The sequence below is a fragment of the Balaenoptera borealis genome (genome assembly GCF_965194805.1).
Source record: "Balaenoptera borealis genome assembly, chromosome: 1".
Classification (NCBI taxonomy): domain Eukaryota; kingdom Metazoa; phylum Chordata; class Mammalia; order Artiodactyla; family Balaenopteridae; genus Balaenoptera; species Balaenoptera borealis.
The window spans coordinates 171,274,008-171,295,080 of record NC_138860.1 but is presented as its reverse complement, the minus strand read 5'-3'; the positions used below and the strand labels follow the sequence as shown (position 1 = coordinate 171,295,080).

At 46.3% G+C, this 21,073-nt stretch overlaps 1 protein-coding gene across 2 annotated transcripts in view; it reads left to right on the top strand.

Moving 5' to 3' along the window:
• The window catches only part of PTPRU (protein tyrosine phosphatase receptor type U), an 82,333-nt gene that overhangs the window by 16,551 nt on the left and 44,709 nt on the right, over positions 1-21,073 (top strand). For both annotated transcript variants that reach the window (XM_082347431.1, XM_082347430.1), the window contains exons 3-10: positions 2,392-2,663; positions 3,193-3,274; positions 3,379-3,494; positions 3,907-4,081; positions 4,682-4,975; positions 16,116-16,424; positions 20,411-20,520; positions 20,868-21,069. In XM_082347431.1, coding sequence (XP_082203557.1) covers positions 2,392-2,663; positions 3,193-3,274; positions 3,379-3,494; positions 3,907-4,081; positions 4,682-4,975; positions 16,116-16,424; positions 20,411-20,520; positions 20,868-21,069 — 1,560 coding nt within the window. The remainder of the gene's footprint in view (positions 1-2,391; positions 2,664-3,192; positions 3,275-3,378; positions 3,495-3,906; positions 4,082-4,681; positions 4,976-16,115; positions 16,425-20,410; positions 20,521-20,867; positions 21,070-21,073) is intronic.

Sequence of the window (21,073 nt, the reverse complement as noted above, 5' to 3'; positions counted from 1 at the left end):
TTGCTTCATCACTTTACCAGCTGTGTGACTTTGGGCAAGTCACCTAACTTCTCTGAGCTTCCATTTCCTTAACTATAAAATGGAGAGCACAATAATCCATTTCATAGGATTATTAGATAATGCCTATAAAGTACATAACATGGGGGTGGCATGTAAGGGTTCAATTAATGCTTAGATGCTATTGTTGGAGATATTTGAGGGGGTCCAACTACCAGCACCCCTCTTCACTGGGTACAGAAGCAACTGGGGATTAAGAAAAGGATAAGACAGGTGGAGGCCAAATTATCACCTTTATTACTGATGAAGGCTGAGTCGGAGGACATAGCATAGTGCGAGGACCAAAAGGGCTTGCTGAGGGGACCCAGAATGGGACAGCCTATGGCCCCTCCCCTTTGCCCTGTCACAGTAGTGGGCCAGGGCCTTTGCTGCTCAGCTCACAGCATGGCCGAGATCGCATCTCAGCTCACAGCATGGCCGAGATCGCATCTGCTGTCAAGAGTGTGTGGGAGGGGCAGCAAAGGTTCTCACTGTGGGACCAGGACTTGAAGCCAGCAGGAGAGAGGCCCTCCACGACCCGGCACAGGCAGCCTCCGCAGCCTGGGCTCCTGCCCCTCGCCTCGACTCCCGGAGGCCCCCCTGCCTCCCCTCTTCTGTGCATTTGCTCACACTGTGCCCTCCCTGGGGCATTCCTCTCCGCCTTCACAGGGCTCTCAGCTCCTTGTTTGACCTCTGTCCTGGGAGGTATCAAAGTCTGACCTGTGTGACAGTGATCTGTCAAGGTGCCCACCGTGGCAGGATGCCGAGCGGGCCGATTCCATATCCCCAGGGCCCAGCCTTGGCCTGGTACAGGTTAGCATTCGGGTACAAGTAGCTGATTTGAATTCACCTCTTAGAGTCCTGACCACCCTGTGTGGGCTCTGCTTCTCTCTCTCCCCCACACAAGCAGAGACATACCCAGTGAGAAAAGGGGGAGAGAAATTTTGTATGTAGTGTGGGCCTTGGGCTGGATCCTGGGGATGCAGTGGTGAGCCAGATGGACAGTCTCTCTGCCGTGTTGGTGCTCACATTCTGGGCAAGAGAGTTGGAGGTGGAGAGAGGAGGAAGGAGGGAGATTCACACTCAGAGTCAGAGAGCAGGAGAGAGGAGAAGGAGGGGTGACAGGGATGAAGGGAGTAAATGAAAGAGAAGAGGAGGGATGCAGAGTGAGAAAAGACTAGGGACGAAGAGAGAAAGGCAGAGGGAGCAGGAGGGAGAGGCAAGAACAAAGTGTCAGTTTGAGCACACACAGCTGCTCCCAGGGAGAGGAGAGAGGATGGAGGAGTGGGCCGAGAGAGCCTGTGTGGGGGCTGGGATGTGCCCCTTCCTGGGTGGGAATGGGGACCTGGAGTTTTGTTTACTACCCCACCAGGACTGATGCAGGAGCTGCCTTCTTCACAGGCTTCTGGCTCCCAGAGATGAATGCGGTTCCCTCCAGCGGAGTCCCTGGAGAGCCCTCCTGGGGCAGGGAGCCTCGTGGTTTGGGATCTGAATGGGCTTGTGTGGGCTGGCAGCCAGGCCTGGGGGGAGGCGGCCCTGGGTGGCTGCAGGCACCCCGTTAGCAGCTGCTGGGGCCTTCTCCCCACAGGAGGGAAGCCATAATCCCCCAGCCAGGTCCTGAGGAGTCCAGCCCCCTTTCCCCCTCCACCCCTCTCCCTCACTCCCAGCATACAGCTTGGATCTCTGGGGAAGGGGCAGGGCTGCCTTTCTCTAGGTTCGAAATCAAGAGAATTGTATCCCAGGAGTTTAGATTGAGGGGGTGGGGGCTGGAAGGGAAGTTAGAGCCCTTTCATTCCATCTCTGTTCTGTAAGTTCATTCAGCTTGCAGACCTGTGCTGGGGACGCAGCGGAGCCCTGAGGCATCACAGGCTGGTGGGGAGAGCGATACATACTTTATTAATGATCCAAGGGCCAGGAGAGACACCCATAGAGGGATGGAGAGGGAGGGCTTCAGAAGAGGTGGACTTTGAGGGCCTGTCATGTGCCGGACTCTTGACTCCTGAGATGAATGTCCTAGTCCTTGCCTCGCAGGACAGCTCAGAATGTGGGGAAAGCTGTGGATCAGCACAAGCTTGGACTGAGGTCGTAAAGAGTGAGGTGAGGAGCCAGAAAGGGGTTTTGGCACAGCCAGATTTGTGTGTTTTTTTGCTGCTCCAAGTCTTTACTTTGGGAAACAGATGCAGGGAAATGAAGGGACTTACCCAGTGAGTCAGAGCTGGGACCAGAACTCAGGCCCCTGACTCCAGATGGGTCCAAATGCCTGGAGTCCTTTGTTTCTGCCTCCTCCTCTGTGCCCACCTGACCCTGGTCCTCCCCTGAGTTCTCAGCTCCTGCCTCTTCCTCCTCTCTTTCCAGGCTCCTATTTAATGGTCAATGCTTCCCAGCATGCTCCAGGCCAGCGGGCCCATGTCATCTTCCAGAGTCTGAGTGAGAATGACACCCACTGTGTGCAGTTCAGCTACTTCCTGTACAGCCGGGATGGGCACAGCCCGGGCACTTTGGGCATCTATGTGCGTGTCAATGGGGGTCCCCTGGGCAGTGCCGTCTGGAATATGACTGGATCCCACGGCCGCCAGTGGCACCAGGCTGAGCTGGCTGTCAGCACATTCTGGCCCAATGAATATCAGGTGGGCTGGGTTCAGTCGGCGGTCAGTCTGTGCTTGGGGGTGTGGGTAGAGGGGTGTCAGCATGAGATCAGAGTAAGCAAGTGGCCAAGGTTGGAATTAGTTTGTGTTCAGCATCAGGAGTCAGTCTGTGGTCAAGGTCAGTGGCCAGTCTGTGGTCAGCATTGGGTTCTTCAGTGATGGGTCAGTCTGGTTCAGTGTCAGAGGTCATTGTTATTAGGAATAGTTTATGGTTGGGGTCGAGGTGAGTTGGAATAGTGCTGACTTGGAAACCCTGTCTGGCTGGGAAGTTTTGTGGCTTGAAGGTAACTGTCCAGGATTGGGATGGAACCTCTGGCCTTGACCTTGTTAGCTCTGGGTGCTGACACCCCCTTCCACAACAAGCTGGTTTGGTATGGGGGGTAACTGTGAGCTGGGCTGCTTGTTGAGAAGGATGGGGCTGGAGCAGAGCTGAAAGGGGGCTCTTGCGGGCATCTCCCCAGGCAGGGCTGGAGGGATGTCAGCATGACAGGGACCCTCCCACCTCCCCCAGGTGCTGTTTGAGGCCCTCATCTCCTCAGACCGCAGGGGCTACATGGGCCTAGATGACATCCTGCTTCTCAGCTACCCCTGCGGTGAGTCCCAGCCCACTGGGGTGCAGGGTGAGGGGTACGGGCGGCTGCGGCTCCTGCTGACAGGGGGCGCGAGCCCAGCTCACGCCAAGGCTCTGTTCCGGCAGCAAAGGCCCCGCACTTCTCCCGCCTGGGCGACGTGGAGGTCAACGCGGGCCAGAACGCCTCGTTCCAGTGCATGGCTGCTGGCAGAGCAGCGGAGGCCGAGCGCTTCCTTCTGCAGGTGAGGCGGGTGGGGTGGGAGTGCAGGGGGACCTTGGCCAACTTCTTATGAAAAGTTCTGGCTCCTTTGCGGAATTCTGAGTCCTTCCGTTATTCTCCAGCACCCATACACATGCGTCCTGGCTCTCCCTAGGCTCTGCTCTGCCCTCTTGGGTGCCCCATCCCCCGAGGACAGAGAGCGGCTCCAGGATCCTCCAACCACACCTTCCATCAAAGGCAGAGCGACCACAGTCCCTTAATCAGACCCACACCTTCCTGTGGCAGAGCTGGTTCCAGGAACCCCAAATGTCCCTGTGTAGTAGGGATGGCTAAATGGGGCCGGGACATTTACCACTCCCCTCGCCCGGGTCACAGCGAGATCTGGACCTTTCTTCCCCGGCGCCCATGACCCATTGGCCCCTCTCCCCGCTCAGCGGCAGAGCGGGGCACTGGTGCCCGCGGCCGGCGTGAGGCACATCAGCCACCGGCGCTTCCTGGCCACCTTCCCGCTGGCCGCCGTGCGCCGCGCGGAGCAGGACCTGTACCGCTGCGTGTCCCAGGCCCCGCGTGGCGTGGGCGTCTCCAACTTCGCAGAGCTGATCGTCAAAGGTGAGCTCGGGGACGCTTGCAGAGGGCGGGCTTCCGAGGGGCGGGGCGAGCGGAGGGTGGGGGCGCAGGTTCTACCAGGGGGCGGAGTCTTGTCAGGGGGCGTGGCCCATGGACGGGTAGGGAAGGAAGGGTTTGACCGGGGGCGTGGTCTGACCGCGGGGCGGGGCTTGGGGAGGGGCACAATCTCACCCGCGATCAGGTCCGACTGGAGGTGAGGGGATGTGACTGAGAGGTGGGCCCGCGTGGGGACTGGGTCAAGGTGTGAGCCCGGCGAGGCGGGATCTGGCTATTGGGCCCTAGGGTTGACCGGAGCGGGCAAGCGGTCAGTCCTTGGAGGCGAGGACTTGGGGATTCAGAAGGGAGTGAGGGAGAGGGTGTAGGCTGAGGGTTGAGGACGGGGTCAGCTTTTGGAGTGGGGAGCTCCTTAGGGCCTGGGGATTTAGTGGGGAGAGGCAGTCTAGTCTAGGGCTTGGGGGCTGCGTGAGGGGCCTGGGGGAACAGGGGGGCTCTTGGGCTTTTGGGTGTGGTGGGGTGAGGAGCTGAGGGCCAGGGATTCATAGCGGCATCCGTGGGCTCCGTCTCTCTCCCATCTCCTTGCAGAGCCCCCTACCCCCATTGCGCCCCCGCAGCTGCTGCGCGCTGGTCCCACCTACCTCATCATCCAGCTCAACACCAACTCAATCATTGGCGACGGGCCGATCGTGCGTAAGGAGATTGAGTACCGCATGGCGCGCGGCCCGTGGGCGGAGGTGCACGCGGTCAGCCTGCAGACCTACAAGCTGTGGCACCTCGACCCCGACACGGAGTACGAGATCAGCGTCCTGCTCACGCGCCCCGGTGACGGCGGCACCGGCCGCCCCGGGCCGCCCCTCGTCAGCCGCACCAAGTGCGCAGGTGGGTGCCTCCTGGCTCCACTCCCTTCTCCAGATACTCGGGTGTGGACTCAGGGCAACCGAGGGGCGAAGGGTACATTCCGAGCGGTAGTATGGCCTCGATCTGTGCTTCTAAAACTTTCTAAAACATCGTGACCTTCCCTCAATCCTAGTTATGGTAAAGAAAATAATGATAGCTAACATTTCACTTTGTGATGGACATTTATACATATATTGTGTGTGTGTCATTTATTGATTTAAAACTCAGAACGACACCATGATCTAGGTACTCTTGTCATACCCGTTTTACAGATGAGGTGTAAAATCTGTAACCTCTGTACAGATTATTATTAACAGAGATGTTAAGTGACTGGCTCAAAGTCACACAGCTAGTAAGCAGCAGAGCAGTAAAGGATTGGAACACTTGACCGGCTGTCTTCAGAATCTGTGTTCTTAATTCTACATTATATCATCTAGATAAAATAAACAACTAAACACCATAAAATAAAAGTGTTATTAAATTCTAGCTGGATTCTCTTGTCTGGGCAATTGAGCCTGAAGTCCGCTTTTGCTTGTTTCAAAGGGTAATGCAGCTGTTACGCGCAATGGCACACCTGCACCAGGGGAGACTTTATTGTTTAATCAGAAGAGAAATTGACAACAGAACAATTTTCTTACTCTGTGATTTCAGCGTTTTTGTTGTTGTTGAATTTTTATTGAGATATAGAAGATTCATATGCGGTTGTAAGAAAAAATATAAGAGAGATTTCCTTATACGCTTTACCCTGTTTCCTGAATTTTGCAAAACTGTAGTGTAAATCACACTCAAGATACTGACATTGATAAAATCCACAGATCTTATTCAGACTTCCCCGGTTTCATTTGTCCTGATTTGTGTGTATCTGTGTATATTTAGTTCTATACAGTTTATCAAATGTGTTGGTTGCTTTGTGTATTTACCACCACAGTCAAGATAGTGAACAGTGCAATCAGCTTAAAGATCCTTCGTTGCTCTTTTATATCATTTCTGTCCCTTCCTCCACCGCCAACCCCTGGTAACCACTAATTTGTCCTTCATTTCTAAAATTTTGTCACTTTAGAAATGTTATATAGATAATGAAATCATACAGTGTATAACCTTTTGAATCGGCTTTTTAATTTGGTAACAGCTTTATGAGATATAATTCACACCTCATACAATTCACTCAGAGTGTACAGTTCAATGGTTTTTAGTATATTCACAGAGTTGTGCAACCATCACCACAATCAATTTTAGAACATTTTTCATCTCCCCCAAAGGAAACCTTGTATTCTTTTGCAGTCCACGCCTCCCCTCATTTCCCCCTAATTCCTGCAGCTCAAGGCAGCCACTAATTTACTTTTTGTCTCTATAGATTGGCCTCTTTGTGGACATTTCATATAAATGGAATCATACAATATGTAGTATTTAGTGACTGGCTTCTTTCACTTAGCACAAGTTTTCAAGGTTTATCCATGTTGTGGCATGCATTAGTATTTTTTTAAAAATAAATTTATTTATTTTATTTTTGGCTGCGTTGGGTCTTTGTTGCTGTGCACGGGCTTTCTCTAGTTGCGGCAAGCGGGGGCTACTCTTCTTGTGGTGCACAGGCTTCTCATTGTGGTGGCTTCTTTTGTTGCGGGGCGTGGGCTCTAGGCGCGCGGGCTTCAGTAGTTGTGGCTCGCGGGCTCTAGAGCGCAGGCTCAATAGTTGTGATGCACAGGCTTAGTTGCTTCGCGGCATGTGGGGTCTTCCCGGACCAGGGCTCGAAATCGCATCCCCTGCATTGGCAGATGTATTCTTAACCACTGTGCCTCCAGGGAAGTCCCGCCACCAGGGAAGTCCCAGTACTTTTTATTGTTGAATAATACTCTGTTTTGTAGACATACCATAATTTACTTATCCATTCATCGGTTGGTAGGCATTTGCGTTGTTTATACTTGTTGGTTATTATGAACAGTATTCTTATGAATATTAAAGTGCAGGTTTTGGTATGGACATATGTTTTCATTTCTCCTGGGTGTATGTATATATATATATATATATATATATATATATATATATATATATATATATATATACACACACATGGTATGGTAACTATGTTTAACCATTTAGGGAACTGCTGGACTGTTTTCCAAAGCAACCACTCCACTTTACATTCTCATCAGCAGTGTATGGGGGTTCCAGTTTCTCTACATTCTCACTAACACTTGTCATTATCTGTCTTCTGATTATAACCGTCCTAGTGGGTATGAAGGGGTGTCTCATTGTGGTGTTGCATTTCCCTGATGGTTAATGATATTGAACTTTTTTCATGTGCTTATTGGCCATTTATATGTCTTCTCTATAGAAATGTCTATTCAGATCCTTTACTCATTTTTAAGTTCAGTTTTTTTATTATTGAGTTGTAAAAGTTTTTATATGTTCTGGATACTAGACCCTTATCAGAGATATTTGCAAGTGTTTTCTTCCATTCTGTGGTTTGTCTTTTAGTTTTCTTGATGGTGTCCTTTGAAGCACAAAGGTTTTTAATTTTGATGAAGTACAATTTATCTATTTTTTTCTTTTGTTTGTGCTTTCAATGTCATATCTAAAAAAACATTAACTAATCCAAAGTCACGAAGATTTACCCTTATTTTTTTCTAAGAGTTTTATAGTTTTAGCTCTTACGTTTAGGTCCTTGATCCATTTTGAGTGAATTTTTGTATATGGTGTGAGGTAGGAGTCCAATCTCATTCTTTCACTTGAAGATGTCCACTTGTTCCAGCACCATTTATTGAAAAGACTGTTCTTTTCCCATTGAATTGTCTTGGCACTGAGATTTGCTTTTTTGCTCATTGTAATTTCCTGGAGATTCATGCAAGTTGTTGTGTAAATCAATAGTTCATTCCTTTTTAATGCTAAGTAGTATTCCATGGTGTGGATATACCAGAGTTTGTTTAACCATTTATCTGTTGAAGGAACTTGAACTGGTCCCAGTTTTTGGTTATTACAGGTAGAGCTGCTATGAACATTCATTTACAAGTTTTTCATGAACATAATTTTTCATATTTTTCTGGGATAAATGCCTGAGGGTACAATTGATGGATCATATGGTAATTGCATATTTAGTTTTATTGGAAACTGTCAGAGAGGCTGTATTGTTTTACATCCTCACCAGCAATATATGAGTGATCCAGTTTTCTACATCCTTGCCAGCATTTGGTGCTGTCATTATTATTATTTTTCAAAAAAAATTTTAGCCTTTCTGAGAGGTGTGTAGTAATATCCTATCCTGGTCTTAATTTGCATTTCTTTAATGCCTTGTGATGTTAAACATCTTTTCATGTGCTGTTTGCCATCTGTATATCCTCTTTGGTGAATTATTCATGTCCTTGCCCGTTTAAAAATAATTAATTAATTAATTAATTAATTTTTGGCCGCATTGGGTCTTCGTTGCTGCACGCGGGCTTTTCTCTAGTTGTGGCGAGCAGGGGCTACTCTTCGTTGTGGTGCACAGGTTTCTCATTGCAGTGGCTTTTCTTGTTGTGGGGCACGGGCTCTAGGCGTGCGGGCTTCAGTAGTTGTGGCACTCGGGCTCAGTAGTTGTGGCTCGTGGGCTGTAGAACACAGGCTCAGTAGTTGTGACACACAGGCTTAATTACTCCGCGGCATGTGGGATCTTCCCGGATCAGGGCTTGAACCCATGTCCCCTGCCTTGGCAAGCGGATTCCTTTTTTTTTTTTTTTTTTTAATAGATCTTTATTGGAGTATAATTGCTTCACAATACTGTGTTAGTTTCTGTTGTACACCAGAGTGAATCAGCCATATGTATACATATGTCCCCATATCCCCTCCCTCTTGAGCCTCCCTCCCATCCTCCCTATCCCACCCCTGTAGGTCATTGCAAAGCACCGAGCTGATCTCCCTGTGCTACGCAGCTGCTTCCCACTAGCTAACTATTTTACATTCGGTAGTGTACATATGTCGATGCTACGCTCACTTCACCCCAGCTTCCCCCTCCCACCCCACGCCCTCAAGTCCATTGTCTATGTCTACATCTTTATTCCTGCCCCGCAACTAGGTTCATCAGTACCATTTTTTAATTTTTAGATTCCATATATATGTGTTAGCATACGGTATTTGTTTTCTCTTTCTGACTTAGTTCACTCTGTATGACAGACTCTAGGTCCATCCACCTCACTACAAATAACTCAATTTCGTTTCTTTTTATGGCTGAGTAATATTCCATTGTATATACGGCAGGCAAATTCTTAACCACTGTGCCACCAGGGAAGTCCCTGTCCTTGCCCATTTTCTAATTGGATTATTCACTTTATATTGTTGAGCTTTGAGAGTTCTTTACACATTCTAGATACTAGTCCTTTTTTGGGTATGTAGTTTGTAAATATTTTCTCCTGGCTTTTAGCTTGTCTTTTTATCCTCTTCACCTGAGCTTTCACGGAGCAACCATTTTTAATTTTGATGAGGGCCAATTTATCAAAATTTTCTTTTATGAATTGTGCTTTTGGTGTCAAATTTAAGAACTCCTTACCTAGCCCTAGATCCCCCAAATTTTCTCCTTTAAAAAAAAAAAAAGTGTTATAGTTTTACATGCAAATCCGTGATCCATTTTGAGTTAATTTTTGGATAAGCTACATGTTTAGGTTGAGGTTTATTTATTTTTTGCCAATCAGTATTCTTAAGTATTTTAAAAAGCTGATCCGGGAACCATCTAAAATATAGTTTAATGCCATATTTAGAGAGACCCTTGGGTGTTGGGTAAGAGTATTCCAGTGGAAGTTACTTTCTAGCTGAGGGATCTGAGTCAGGTTACTTAACCTCCCTAAGCTTTAGTCCCCTTGTTTTGTAACATGGGAATGATAATAATCCTTACCATACAGGGTAAGTGTGAAGATTCATTCAAGACATGTTTATTGAGTGCCTATTATGTGTCACGCACTGTTTAGTTGCTAAGGATATAAGACTGCGATCAAGACAGACAAAAGCCACTAGTGAGTGAGTTCCTCCTGCCGGAGCTCTGCATGGAACTCACATTCTGGCGGAGGAGACAGTAAACAAGTGAAATATATGGATGGTCAGATGACCAGGGCTGTGAAGGTTAAAGCAGGAAGGGGGATGGAGTGTGGGGGCAGGAGAATTGTCATTTCAAAAAGGCTCAGGGACCGTTTTGCCGAGAAGGTGACATTTGAGCAGAGGCCCGAAGGAGGTGAGGGACAGTGCCACGCAGGAAGCTGGAGGAATTGCTGGGGGAAGGGGCATTCCAGGCAGACATAATAGCAAGGAAGTCTGTATAGCGTGCTTGGCATGTGTGAGGAGCAGCAAGCAGACCAGTAGAACTGTGGTCTAGTGACTGAGAGGGGAGCTGGCAGGAGAGAAGGTCAAAGTCATGCTGGGGATGTGGGACTCAGAGCCATTTTATGCTGGGTGGGCTGGGGAGCCATTGCGGGTTTGGAGAGCAGGAATGACATCACTTACTATGTTTAAAAGGATCACTTTGGTCCTTTTGTGGAGAATAGATTCCAGGAGGGCAAGGGGACCAGAGGAGAGACCAGTGAGGAGGCTATGCAACAATTCAGCTGGGACGTGGTGGAGGCTGGGAGCTGGGAGGAAGTAGTGGTGGTGGTGGTGAAAAGTGGTTTATTTTCTGAGTTTGTTTTGAAGGTAGAGCTAACTGCATTTGTTCATGGATTGGATGTGCAGTGAGAGAAGGAAATAGAAGTCAAGGCTGGCTCCGAGGTGTTTTGCTTGAGCAGCTGGAAGGATGGAGTTATCATTTTACTGAGAGGGAGCAGACTGCGGGAGGAGCAGGTGTAGTAGATGCGGTGCCGTAGATAAGGAGTTCTGTGTTGGAAATGTTCACTTTGAGATGCCTATTCAAGTGGAGATATCTATCAGGTGGATGGATTTACGAGTATGGAGCTCAGGGAAGAGGTTCGGGCTGCAGATATAAATTTGAAAGTCATCAGTATAGACATGGTGTAGATGGTATTTACATCCATGAGACTGGATGAGATCTCTTATGCTGGTGGTTCTCAACTGGGGGGTGATTTTGTCTCCCAGGAGACATCTGCAGGGTCTGGAGGCATATTGGTTGTAACAACTGGGGGTGGGGTGCTAATGGCATCTAAGGGGTAGAGGAAGCCAGAGAAGCTGATGAACATCCTGCAGTGTATAAACAGCCTCTTCAACAAAGAATTATCTAGTCCGAAACGTCAATAATGCTGAGGTTGAGAACCCCTGATTTAGTCCTTAGATTTTAGGGAATAAGTGTAGGCGGAAAAGAGAAAAGCAGTGAAGCCTGAACCGTGGGACCTTCCAGTGTTTTGGGTTAAATGCAGGTCATGGCATGCAAATGCATTAAACGCCTGTGAAGTATAGTGCCTAGCACACAGTAAGCACTCAGTAAATGACAACTATTGTTGCTATGGAGTTTTTAACTCTTCAAAGCCAGTTCTGGTCAAGTACTTGGAATAAAAGAAATCAGAGCCGGGGATCCACAGAGAATCTCTCTTCTACTCTCCTTAGTGTACAGATGAAACCCAGAGAGAGGAAGGCACTTGCCTGTGATCATACAGTGGGTTAAGAACCCATGTTTTATGGTGACAGCTGTTGTTCGTTCCCATTTCACAGATGAGAAAACTGAGATTTAGAGATTTAGTCACTTGCCCAAATCTACGTAGTGAGTCTGTAGCAGAGTCAGAACCAAAGTTTGAATGTCCTGCCTTCCAGTCTAGTGTTTGAAACCACCACCACCGTCACGACCACACCATCAGGAACAGCAGCAGCAGCTGCCATTGTGGGCTGAGTGCCCACTTTGTGCCAGCACTGCTAAACACTTTACATAGGCTGGCCGGGACGGGACCTGGGGCAGGGATCAGGCAGACAGGAGCCGGACAACTCACCCTGCCTTCTCTTCGCTGGCATCACCACCCCTCCTTGCTTAGGCACCTTGGCCCATAGTTGTTTTGCTATTGGCCAGCTGTGTTGTCATCTCCCTGGTCCCCATGAAACTCCGCTCCCACAATATTATTTAATGTAAAAACAATAATATAACGTCAGTAGAAGGCATTTAAAAGAAATCACTCTAAATCTCACCATCCTAGCCCAACAGCTGTTTTAGTTTTCCTGCCTTCTTCAACTCTCTGCCCACATGCCTACAGTACACATTTCACACCCTTGTCATTGGGATGTAGAAAGCATTCTGTATTCTGCTTCCTTTTCTTGGTGTTGTTAACATGTGTTATGTTGTTTATAATTATGTTTATTGGCTGTAGGAGTCCACTGAGTGTCTCCATATGGCTGGGCTATTTGTCTCTAGATTCCTATTATTGTGAATAATACTGTATTGAAAAATTTAGTGCTTATCGTGCTTTATTTCCTCCTTGAGTTATTTCTTTCAGACGAGTAGTCGGGGTGGTTTAAGAAAGGACTTTGACATATATTGCTTTAAAAATGGTTGCACTAATTTATACTGTTACTATAAAGGGTGCTGCTGTATATAAGGGTGTATCTCACCCTTAGAGTGTACATATTAATTAATTAACTACTATAAGTTAGATCATCTCATGTAACTCTCACACTTGCTCTTCAAAGTAGGTGTTATTATATCTCCATTTTTTAGTCAAGGATCTGGATGTTCAAAAGGGGGTTAAATCACTTGCCTGAAGTCACAGAACTAATGAGAGGTGGAGATGATAGGATTTGAACTCTGGAGCACCCGACCCCACTCCAAAGCCCCTTCCTCAAGAAACAGTTAATGTTTCAGGGTTATTGAATCCTCCTTAACATCATTAAAATCAACACATTTTGGCCTAATTTAACAGATGTTAACTGTTAACCTTCTTGTTTTAATGTGCATTTTGACCTTTTTTTTTTTTTTATAGGAACAATAATGACATTCTTTTTTTTTTTTTTTAAGTATTTGTTTATTTATTTATTTATGGCTGTGTTGGGTCTTCGTTTCTGTGCGAGGGCTTTCTCTAGTTGCGGCAAGCGGGAGCCACTCTTCATCGCGGTGCGCGGGCCTCTCACTATCGCGGTCTCTCTTGTTGCGGAGCACAGGCTCCAGACGCGCAGGCTCAGCAATTGTGGCTCACGGGCCCAGCTGCTCCGCGGCACGTGGGATCCCCCCAGACCGGGGCTCGAACCCGTGTCCCCTGCATTGGCAGGCAGACTCTCAACGACTGCGCCACCAGGGAAGCCCCATTTTGACCTTTGATCTCTGAGTAACCTACAGCCATATGGAATTTAGAGAGATGGGGCTTTGAGGTCCCCAAGTTCTGTTTTGCCAGTGTGTGCTGGCAGCTGAAGAGAGTGTGTCTGGGTGCCAGATGGTTTTTGGAAACACAGAGAGACTCATGAATTCACACCCCTCAATCAACATATCAGCCTTTAGTCAACAAACTATTTGAGCCGCTGGATCTGCCCAGATTTGTTCAGGGTCGGGAGAGAAAGAAAAGTGAGCTTTCTTTTCAAAGACCCCTTCTTCTAGCGAGGCGGATGGGGGCTAACACAGCTGTTGGAGAATGAGATACCCAAGCACGAGGGTGAAAGTTTCATCCTCCAAGTTAGAGGTTACCATTTTGTGCCCTGCAAAGTGGTTTTAAGAAACCTGAGTAGGTTGCCAGTATTTAAAAATCTGGAGATTTCACACACACAAATCGGAATTTCTGGCTTCTCTTAAGAAATGGGAGGATCTGGCAACCCTGAGCCTGTAGTCCTGCATGGCGACATCACCTGGAACTGAGTGGCAGCTGCCCCTTTTGGATGGGACACTTACAGTCTTGTTGGTCATAGTTCCGACCCAGCCTGTGTTACTGGTTTATATTTAACGTTTCATGTCCTTCTCTAAATGCTGCCGGATGGTGAAGGAAGCAGTGCACTTTGGCCAAACCTGGAAGGATGGCAAAGAATGTAGAGCAGGTGTTCCCGGGGGTGGGATGGTGTGAGCAGAGCTGCAGGGAAACGAGATCCACTCTCACTAGTGCAAATAAAGCCATGGTACTTGGCTTTAGTAGACATAGACATAGACATAGACATGGACATGGACATGGACATGGACATGGACATGGACATAGACATAGACACCTTGGGACAGGACACATCGGGCAGCCAGGACCAGGGCCAGACAGTCAGGGAATAAAGCAAGGATCTCTGAACAAGATGGCAGAGTGAGCACACACAAAATCCTCCCACTCCTCTCCAAACACATAAGAACGATGGGTTAAAACAAAACTATATAGAAAACCATTAGGAAAATCTCTGTGGGCCAGGAATGGGAGAGAAAACTCAAGTGTGGTAAGTGGGCTTGCAGCCAGCAACCCTCAGGTTGCAGTGAGCAGGGAGCCAGCCCTTTAACGTTTTTGTCGGGTGGGGATCGAGTCTGCCTCGTTTGTGGGGAGAAGAGAGCCAGGCTCTCTGTAAGAAGTCAAGAGGTGGGCCTTGCTCTTAGCATGTGCTGAAATCTCTCTTTGGTGGTCTGATGTATGACTGGACACTGCCACTTGCCTGTGGTCCAGAGAAGGAAGGAAAGCTCCTGGGCGGAAACAAACTTGCATTGTGCTGTCCTTGGGACCAGTGTCTAAAGCTGTGCCACCTACCCAGGCATTCCCAAGTAAAGAGCAGCCTGATGTTTCTCTTTGCATCATCTTTGTAAACAGCATCCTGAGCAAATTAATCGTATAAAAATGATAATAGGGTCATACTTAATGATCTTAAGAGGCCAAGCAGTAGTGCTTTCTTTCCTGTTCATTAAGGTGTGTCCTGAGGTCCTCTAACTGGGGAAACTTTGAAGGTGTCACAGAACCTGCACAGTCAGGGGGCAAGAGAGAAGAGGATCATTAGTAATCTTGGCTTCTTCCATCATTTTATAGATGAGGAAACTGAGGCCCAGAGATTTGCTTAGGATCACACAGCTGGTCAATGCAGATGCAGGACTGGGGTCTGAGACCCCCTGGGCTCCATCCTGGCTTTGCTTCAGAAGCCTTGATTTCTTTACTTATAAAATGAGGATAACTTTCCGGTTTTATGGAATCATCAAGAGGCTGTAAAGCACAGTAATATACACCTCCCTTGTGTTGGGGTAGCTGCCTCTCCAGAGGCGTTGGTGTGATTTATTTTTATTTTTTGGACAGTGAATTCCTCATGGGGAGGCGGGGTAGTGGTGGTTAAGAGTGTGGGTTCTGAAGCCAGCCTGTCCAGGTTTGGATCCCAGCTTTACCACTTACTGTCTGTGCGACTGTGGGCAAGTTACTTATCTCTCCTGTGTGCCTCCATTTCTACATGTGTGTAACAGGGCTAATAATCACACCTGTCTATTGGATTACAGAGAGGATTAAATGAGATAAAGCATCTTAAAGCCTCTGAACAATGCCTAGCACATACAAAGCCTCTAATAAATGTTAACAGCCATTATCATCATCATCATCACTATCATCATCTAACATTATATTTCCCTTTTTGCTTTGGCAGCCAGGAAACTCACCACCTAATATGAATCTTATCTTTAGCTCCACATAGAACCTAATGACATGCATTTCTATTTTCCTAACATTCTCTGGCATTATTTAACTATTTGCCTCTCATTTCCCCCATCATCCTGACTTCTCTATACTATTGTATCATATATATTACTATAAGCTGTTTTAGAACAAGTTTGGAATTAATAAATTAAGGAAAATACAGCAGTTGGTTGATTCAGACTCTCTTGACGTCCTCCAGCACGATCTTGAAATAGGAAGTGAACTGTATTATTAAAAAAATTATAGCTAAAATTTTCGAGGGCCTGTTGTGTATTAGCCATTATTGCACATGCTTTGCATGTATTACCTTAAACCTCACAGCCATCCTATGAGGTAGGGCCTATTATCCCCTTTTGCAATTGAGAAAACTAAAGCTCAGAGAGGTGAAGCAGCTTAGCCAGTGGTTGCCAGCTGCAAGTGGCAGAGCCAGGATTCAAATGTGGCCCCGCCTGACTCCAAACACACTTTTACTCACTGTTTGCTCTTCTAGGGGGGTCTCTTGGACTCTTGGGGGCAAAGGAAGGTTGATATCAGTCAGCTGAATGATGTTTTCTCTCCCATCTACTCTTCTTTTCCCATTTCTTCTACCTTTTCTCTCTGCTTCCTGGGTTGCCCAGAGCCCATGAGGGCCCCCAAAGGCCTGGCTTTTGCTGAGATCCAGGCCCGCCAGCTGACCCTGCAGTGGGAACCACTGGGCTACAACGTGACACGTTGCCACACCTACACTGTGTCCCTGTGCTATCACTACACCCTGGGCAGCAGCCACAACCAGACCATCCGGGAATGTGTGAAGATAGAGCAGGGTGTCAGCCGCTACACCATCAAGAACCTACTGCCCTACCGGAATGTCCACGTGCGGCTCGTCCTCACTAACCCCGAGGGGCGCAAGGAGGGCAAGGAGGTCACGTTCCAGACGGACGAGGATGGTAAGAGTCCCCCTTATTCCCAGTGTCCTCAGTGCCTCCCACAGACGCTGCATGTCTGAGACTGAAATTGCTATAGGAAATTATTTGCTTAGGATTAAACTGACTGTATAACAGTAAAGTAATGATACTGATATCTATTCCCCTGAAGACTTTGGGTTAAGTTGGTATATTTCTTCCTTAATTGTTTGGGAACATTTAGCAGTGAAGTCGTTTGGGCCTGGAGTTTTCTTTGTGGCAGGGTTTTTTAATAGTAGTTTTAATTTTCAAAACAGATATTGGAATATTCAGGTTTTCTACTCTTGTATCAGTTTTGGTATACTGCGTTTTTAAGGAGTTTGATCATTTCACCTAAATTGTCAAATTTCTTGCCATAAAGTCGGTTATAATACTATCTTATTATATTTATTGAACATCGGTAGGATCTATAGTGCTATTCCCTTTTTCATTCCTGATATTGGTAATTTGTGTCTTCTCTCTTATTCTCATGTTTCTCATGGTAAGGGTGTATAAATTTTATTAATCTTTCCAAAGAGCCAACTTTTGGCCTAGTTTATTTTCTTTATTGAATATTTTCTATTCTTTATTTCTTTTTTTAAAAAAATACTTTCTTTGGATTTGACTGGCTTTTCTTTTAGCTTTTTGAGATAGAAACTTATTAGATCATTGATTCTGAGCATTTCTTTATTTCTAATATATACAGTTAAAGCTATAAATTTCCCTCTAAGCCCTGCTTTAGCTGTATCCCACAGGTTCTGATATATCCTATCTTCAGTATCATTCAGTTTAAAATATTTTCTAATTTCTGTTATGATTTCTTCTTTGACCCAAGAGTTACTTAGAATTACATTGCTTGATTTCTAAGCAATTGGGATTTTTCTAATTATCTTTTTGTTATTGATTTTTAGTTTACTTCCACTATGGTCAGAGTATATACTCTAGTTTTGGTCTTTTGAAATTTGATCCTTGCTTTATGGCCTGACATATGGTTAAATTTTGATAAATGTTCCATATCTACTTGAAAAAAATAGGCGTTCTGTCCTAGTTGGGTGCACTGTTCTACTTACGTCAAGCTAATATTTATTAAGCACTTACTGTATGTCAAGCACTATTCTGAATGCTTTTCATATATTAATGCATATGATCCTCACGACAACCCTATTTGGTTATTTACTATTACCATTCCCATTTTACAGATGAGGGCACATAGCTAGTAGATGGGTAGCAGAGCTGGGTTTCAAACCTGGCCATCTGTTTGAGAGTTGTTTTTCTTAACAGCTACACTCTAATGCCAGCAAAAGCGTTCTCCAGATCGCTGTAAAATCCCAGGTAACCCCAAGCTCCTTGGTTAATAGTTTTTTGTTTTGTTTTGTGTTTTGCTTCCTCACATATGAAGTTTTCTGTTCTGCACAGCAGCATCCCAGATATAAAATTCAACTCCTTCCTTGATTTCCAGAAAACCCCACTCACCGGAGGCAACGTGTGTGCTCTATGCCCTGCACTGATGCGCTGAGGATTTGCTGGGGATGGGAGTGAGGACTAGAGGGGTTTACCCTGAATCATTGCAAATGTAGAAAAGGAAAAACTTAACTTTTTTCTTCTACTCATCTTAGGTTCATTGGTTGGGGCCTTGTAAATTAGACGGAGAAAAAACAGATTAACAAGAGAAAAACAAACAAGAGTTTATTTTTATTTTAATTTATTTATTTTATTAAAAAGTTTTAAATTGAGGTATAATTGATTTACAATATTGTGTTAGTTTCAGGTGTACAGCAAAGTGATTCAGATATAAGATATATATATACATATACATATTTTTTCGGATTCTTTTCCTTTCTAGGAAATAGTAGTTTATGAACACATGCATCACTCATAACAGGGGAGCACTCAGTGATGAGTAACTCAAAGGGGTGGTGAGAACTTGGACTTATATAGTGTCCTAACAAAAGAACAATGAATTTTTAGAGAAGTGACAAGACAAAGGAAAAGGACTTTGAGCTTCTAGGGGCAGCAAATTAGGGGAAGTCAAATATATGGGGAAACTAATGGTAGTCTGTAAAGTTTGTTAGGTAGATTCCTCCAGGCTGATAAGGGTCTAGTTTTCTCAGTGATTAACTTCTGTCCTTCCTGGTAGAGAGGGGAAGGGGGCACCTTTACAAATTTATGTCCTACTTTTAGGCAAATAGGGGGAGGGCAGAGAATTTTTTCTCATGTATGCTCCTACGTTGCCTTCTCAATTCAGCTCAAAATGATCCTTACACCAAGTGGCATATTTTGGGTAGCATATACTGATACCCTTCTCAGGTAACCTCAAACTGAATATCAGACTGCTCAATTCTTAAAATCTGTTGACCTTTCCCCTCTCCCCCTGCTAGGTACGTTGTTGTGGTTGCTTCACACCCCCTCCCCCACCCCTGGCCAGGCCTCACTTGGGTTACTTGGTTTTCTTTCTTCTTTCTCTGTCCCTCTTCTCCCCCCTCCCTCTGATAACTGCTCATTATTTAATATTTTTTACTTTCCACTGAAGTATTAGTATCATACTTACGGGAAGTGTGCTTATCTTAAGTGGTCAGCTCAAAGCATTCTCAAAGATGGCACACATCAGGATAACCCACACCCAGACCAATAAAAAGCATTACCAGCAGCCCAGAAGCCCCCCTTTTTGCACCCTCCCCCTCACAACCTTCCAAAGATAAGCATTATCCTGACCTGTATTGCCACAGATTAATTTCTGCTTGGTTTTGAACATTACATCAATGGGATCATACAGTGTGTACTCTTTTTATGACTGGCTTCTTTCTCTCAGCTTTATGCTTGAGAGATTCAGCCATGTTGTGTGTACAGTTCTAGAGAATTCATTCTCAATGCTGAATAGTCCATTATGTGAATATACCACATTTATTTTTCTTATTTACTATTGTTGGGCATTTGGGTCATTTTCAACTATTTTAAATTGTGCTGCAAATAAAATTCTTGTAGATTCTTTTTTTTTTTTTGGTAGATATACACATTTCTGATGGGTTTATGCCTAGGAGTAGAACGGCTAGGTTATAGGATATGTGTTCATGATAAGTAGATATATCCAGTTTTCCCAAGTGGTTGTATCAATTTATGCTCCCACTAGCAGTGTGTGAAAATTTCGGTTGCTCTGCATCCTCACCAACACTTGGAATTGTCTTTTTCCTTTTATCATTTTGGTGGGTGGATAGTGGTGTCACCTTGTTAACTGTTCATTTTAACACAAGGCACTTGAGCTGCCCCTGATTGTTATCTGGGTTTCTGCTTTCCCCTATCTTAGGAGTTCAGCTTCCCCACAAGGGTTTATCAAGGTGTTTTCCCAAACAAAGGTCGTTCTCTTCCTAGAAGAAATTCCTTGAGCCTGCTGTTAAGATGATACCTTAAAAGAAAACAAAACAAAAACAAAACCGTACCTGAAAGGGCTTCTGCTGAAATGTTGACAGTATTTATCTCTGGGTGATGGAATTGTAGGTGCCATTAATTTTCTTTATGCCTATTTTGATTTTCTACATTGAACATATTGTTTGTGTAATTAGTAATATTTAGACAAGAAAACAACTCCACCCATAATCCTGCCATTCTAATGCGGTTGTTTTCATTTTTCTGGCAAATGTCTATATTTTCTGAAAACCACTCAACTGGAACAAAATAGGAGCATTCATTCTTCTCTGCCAAATGCATCCTGCACAGTGATGAAAGTGCCAGCTGCCCTTTTCGAGTACTCAGGCGTAGGCTGAACCATATGAGAGTGCTGATATTTATTTGCCTTGGGGCTTTATGTACATCACATCATTTAATTCTGGTGAGGGAGGTGTTATTATCATCCCCATTTCACAGATGAGGAAGCTGAGGCTCAGAGAGGTTGAGTGGTCCAAGCATTCCAGCTAGGAAATAGCAAAGCTGGAATCTGAACTCAGGTATCTGGTTCCAAAGCTTGCTTTTCCCTGCCCCATGTCGCCTTTCCCTTGCAGTGCCTGGCGGGATTGCGGCTGAGTCCCTGACCTTCACTCCGCTGGAGGACATGATCTTCCTCAAGTGGGAGGAGCCCCAGGAACCCAATGGCCTCATCACTCAGTATGAGGTGGGTTTGGACCCTATTACAACTGGGGCCCCTGGTGGAAGGTGGGCCCACAGGTTGGAGAGGGAAGTGTATGGGGCGGAGGAACAGAGGTGAACATCGGGATTCCTTCCACTATGGCTGGGGTCTGTGCCCCATGTGTTATGGGGACAGGGGCCCTGAAGGCAGAAGAGACAGGCGAAGGTGCCCAGAGGCCTGGACTAAGGGGCATCCACGGTCCCCCCACCAAGCTTCTCCCCTTTGCCCAACCTTATCCCTAGCTCACCTGAACCATGATGGGTGGGAGGCTACGGGACCAGTGATGCCCTTCCCCATCCCTGTTCCCGCCTACCTGCCCATCCTGCCCCCAGATCAGCTACCAGAGCATCGAGTCGTCAGACCCGGCGGTGAATGTGCCGGGCCCACGGCGTACCATCTCCAAGCTCCGCAATGAGACCTACCACGTCTTCTCCAACCTGCACCCGGGCACCACCTACCTGTTCTCCGTGCGGGCCCGCACGGGCAAAGGCTTCGGCCAGGCGGCGCTCACCGAGATCACCACCAACATCTCAGGTAA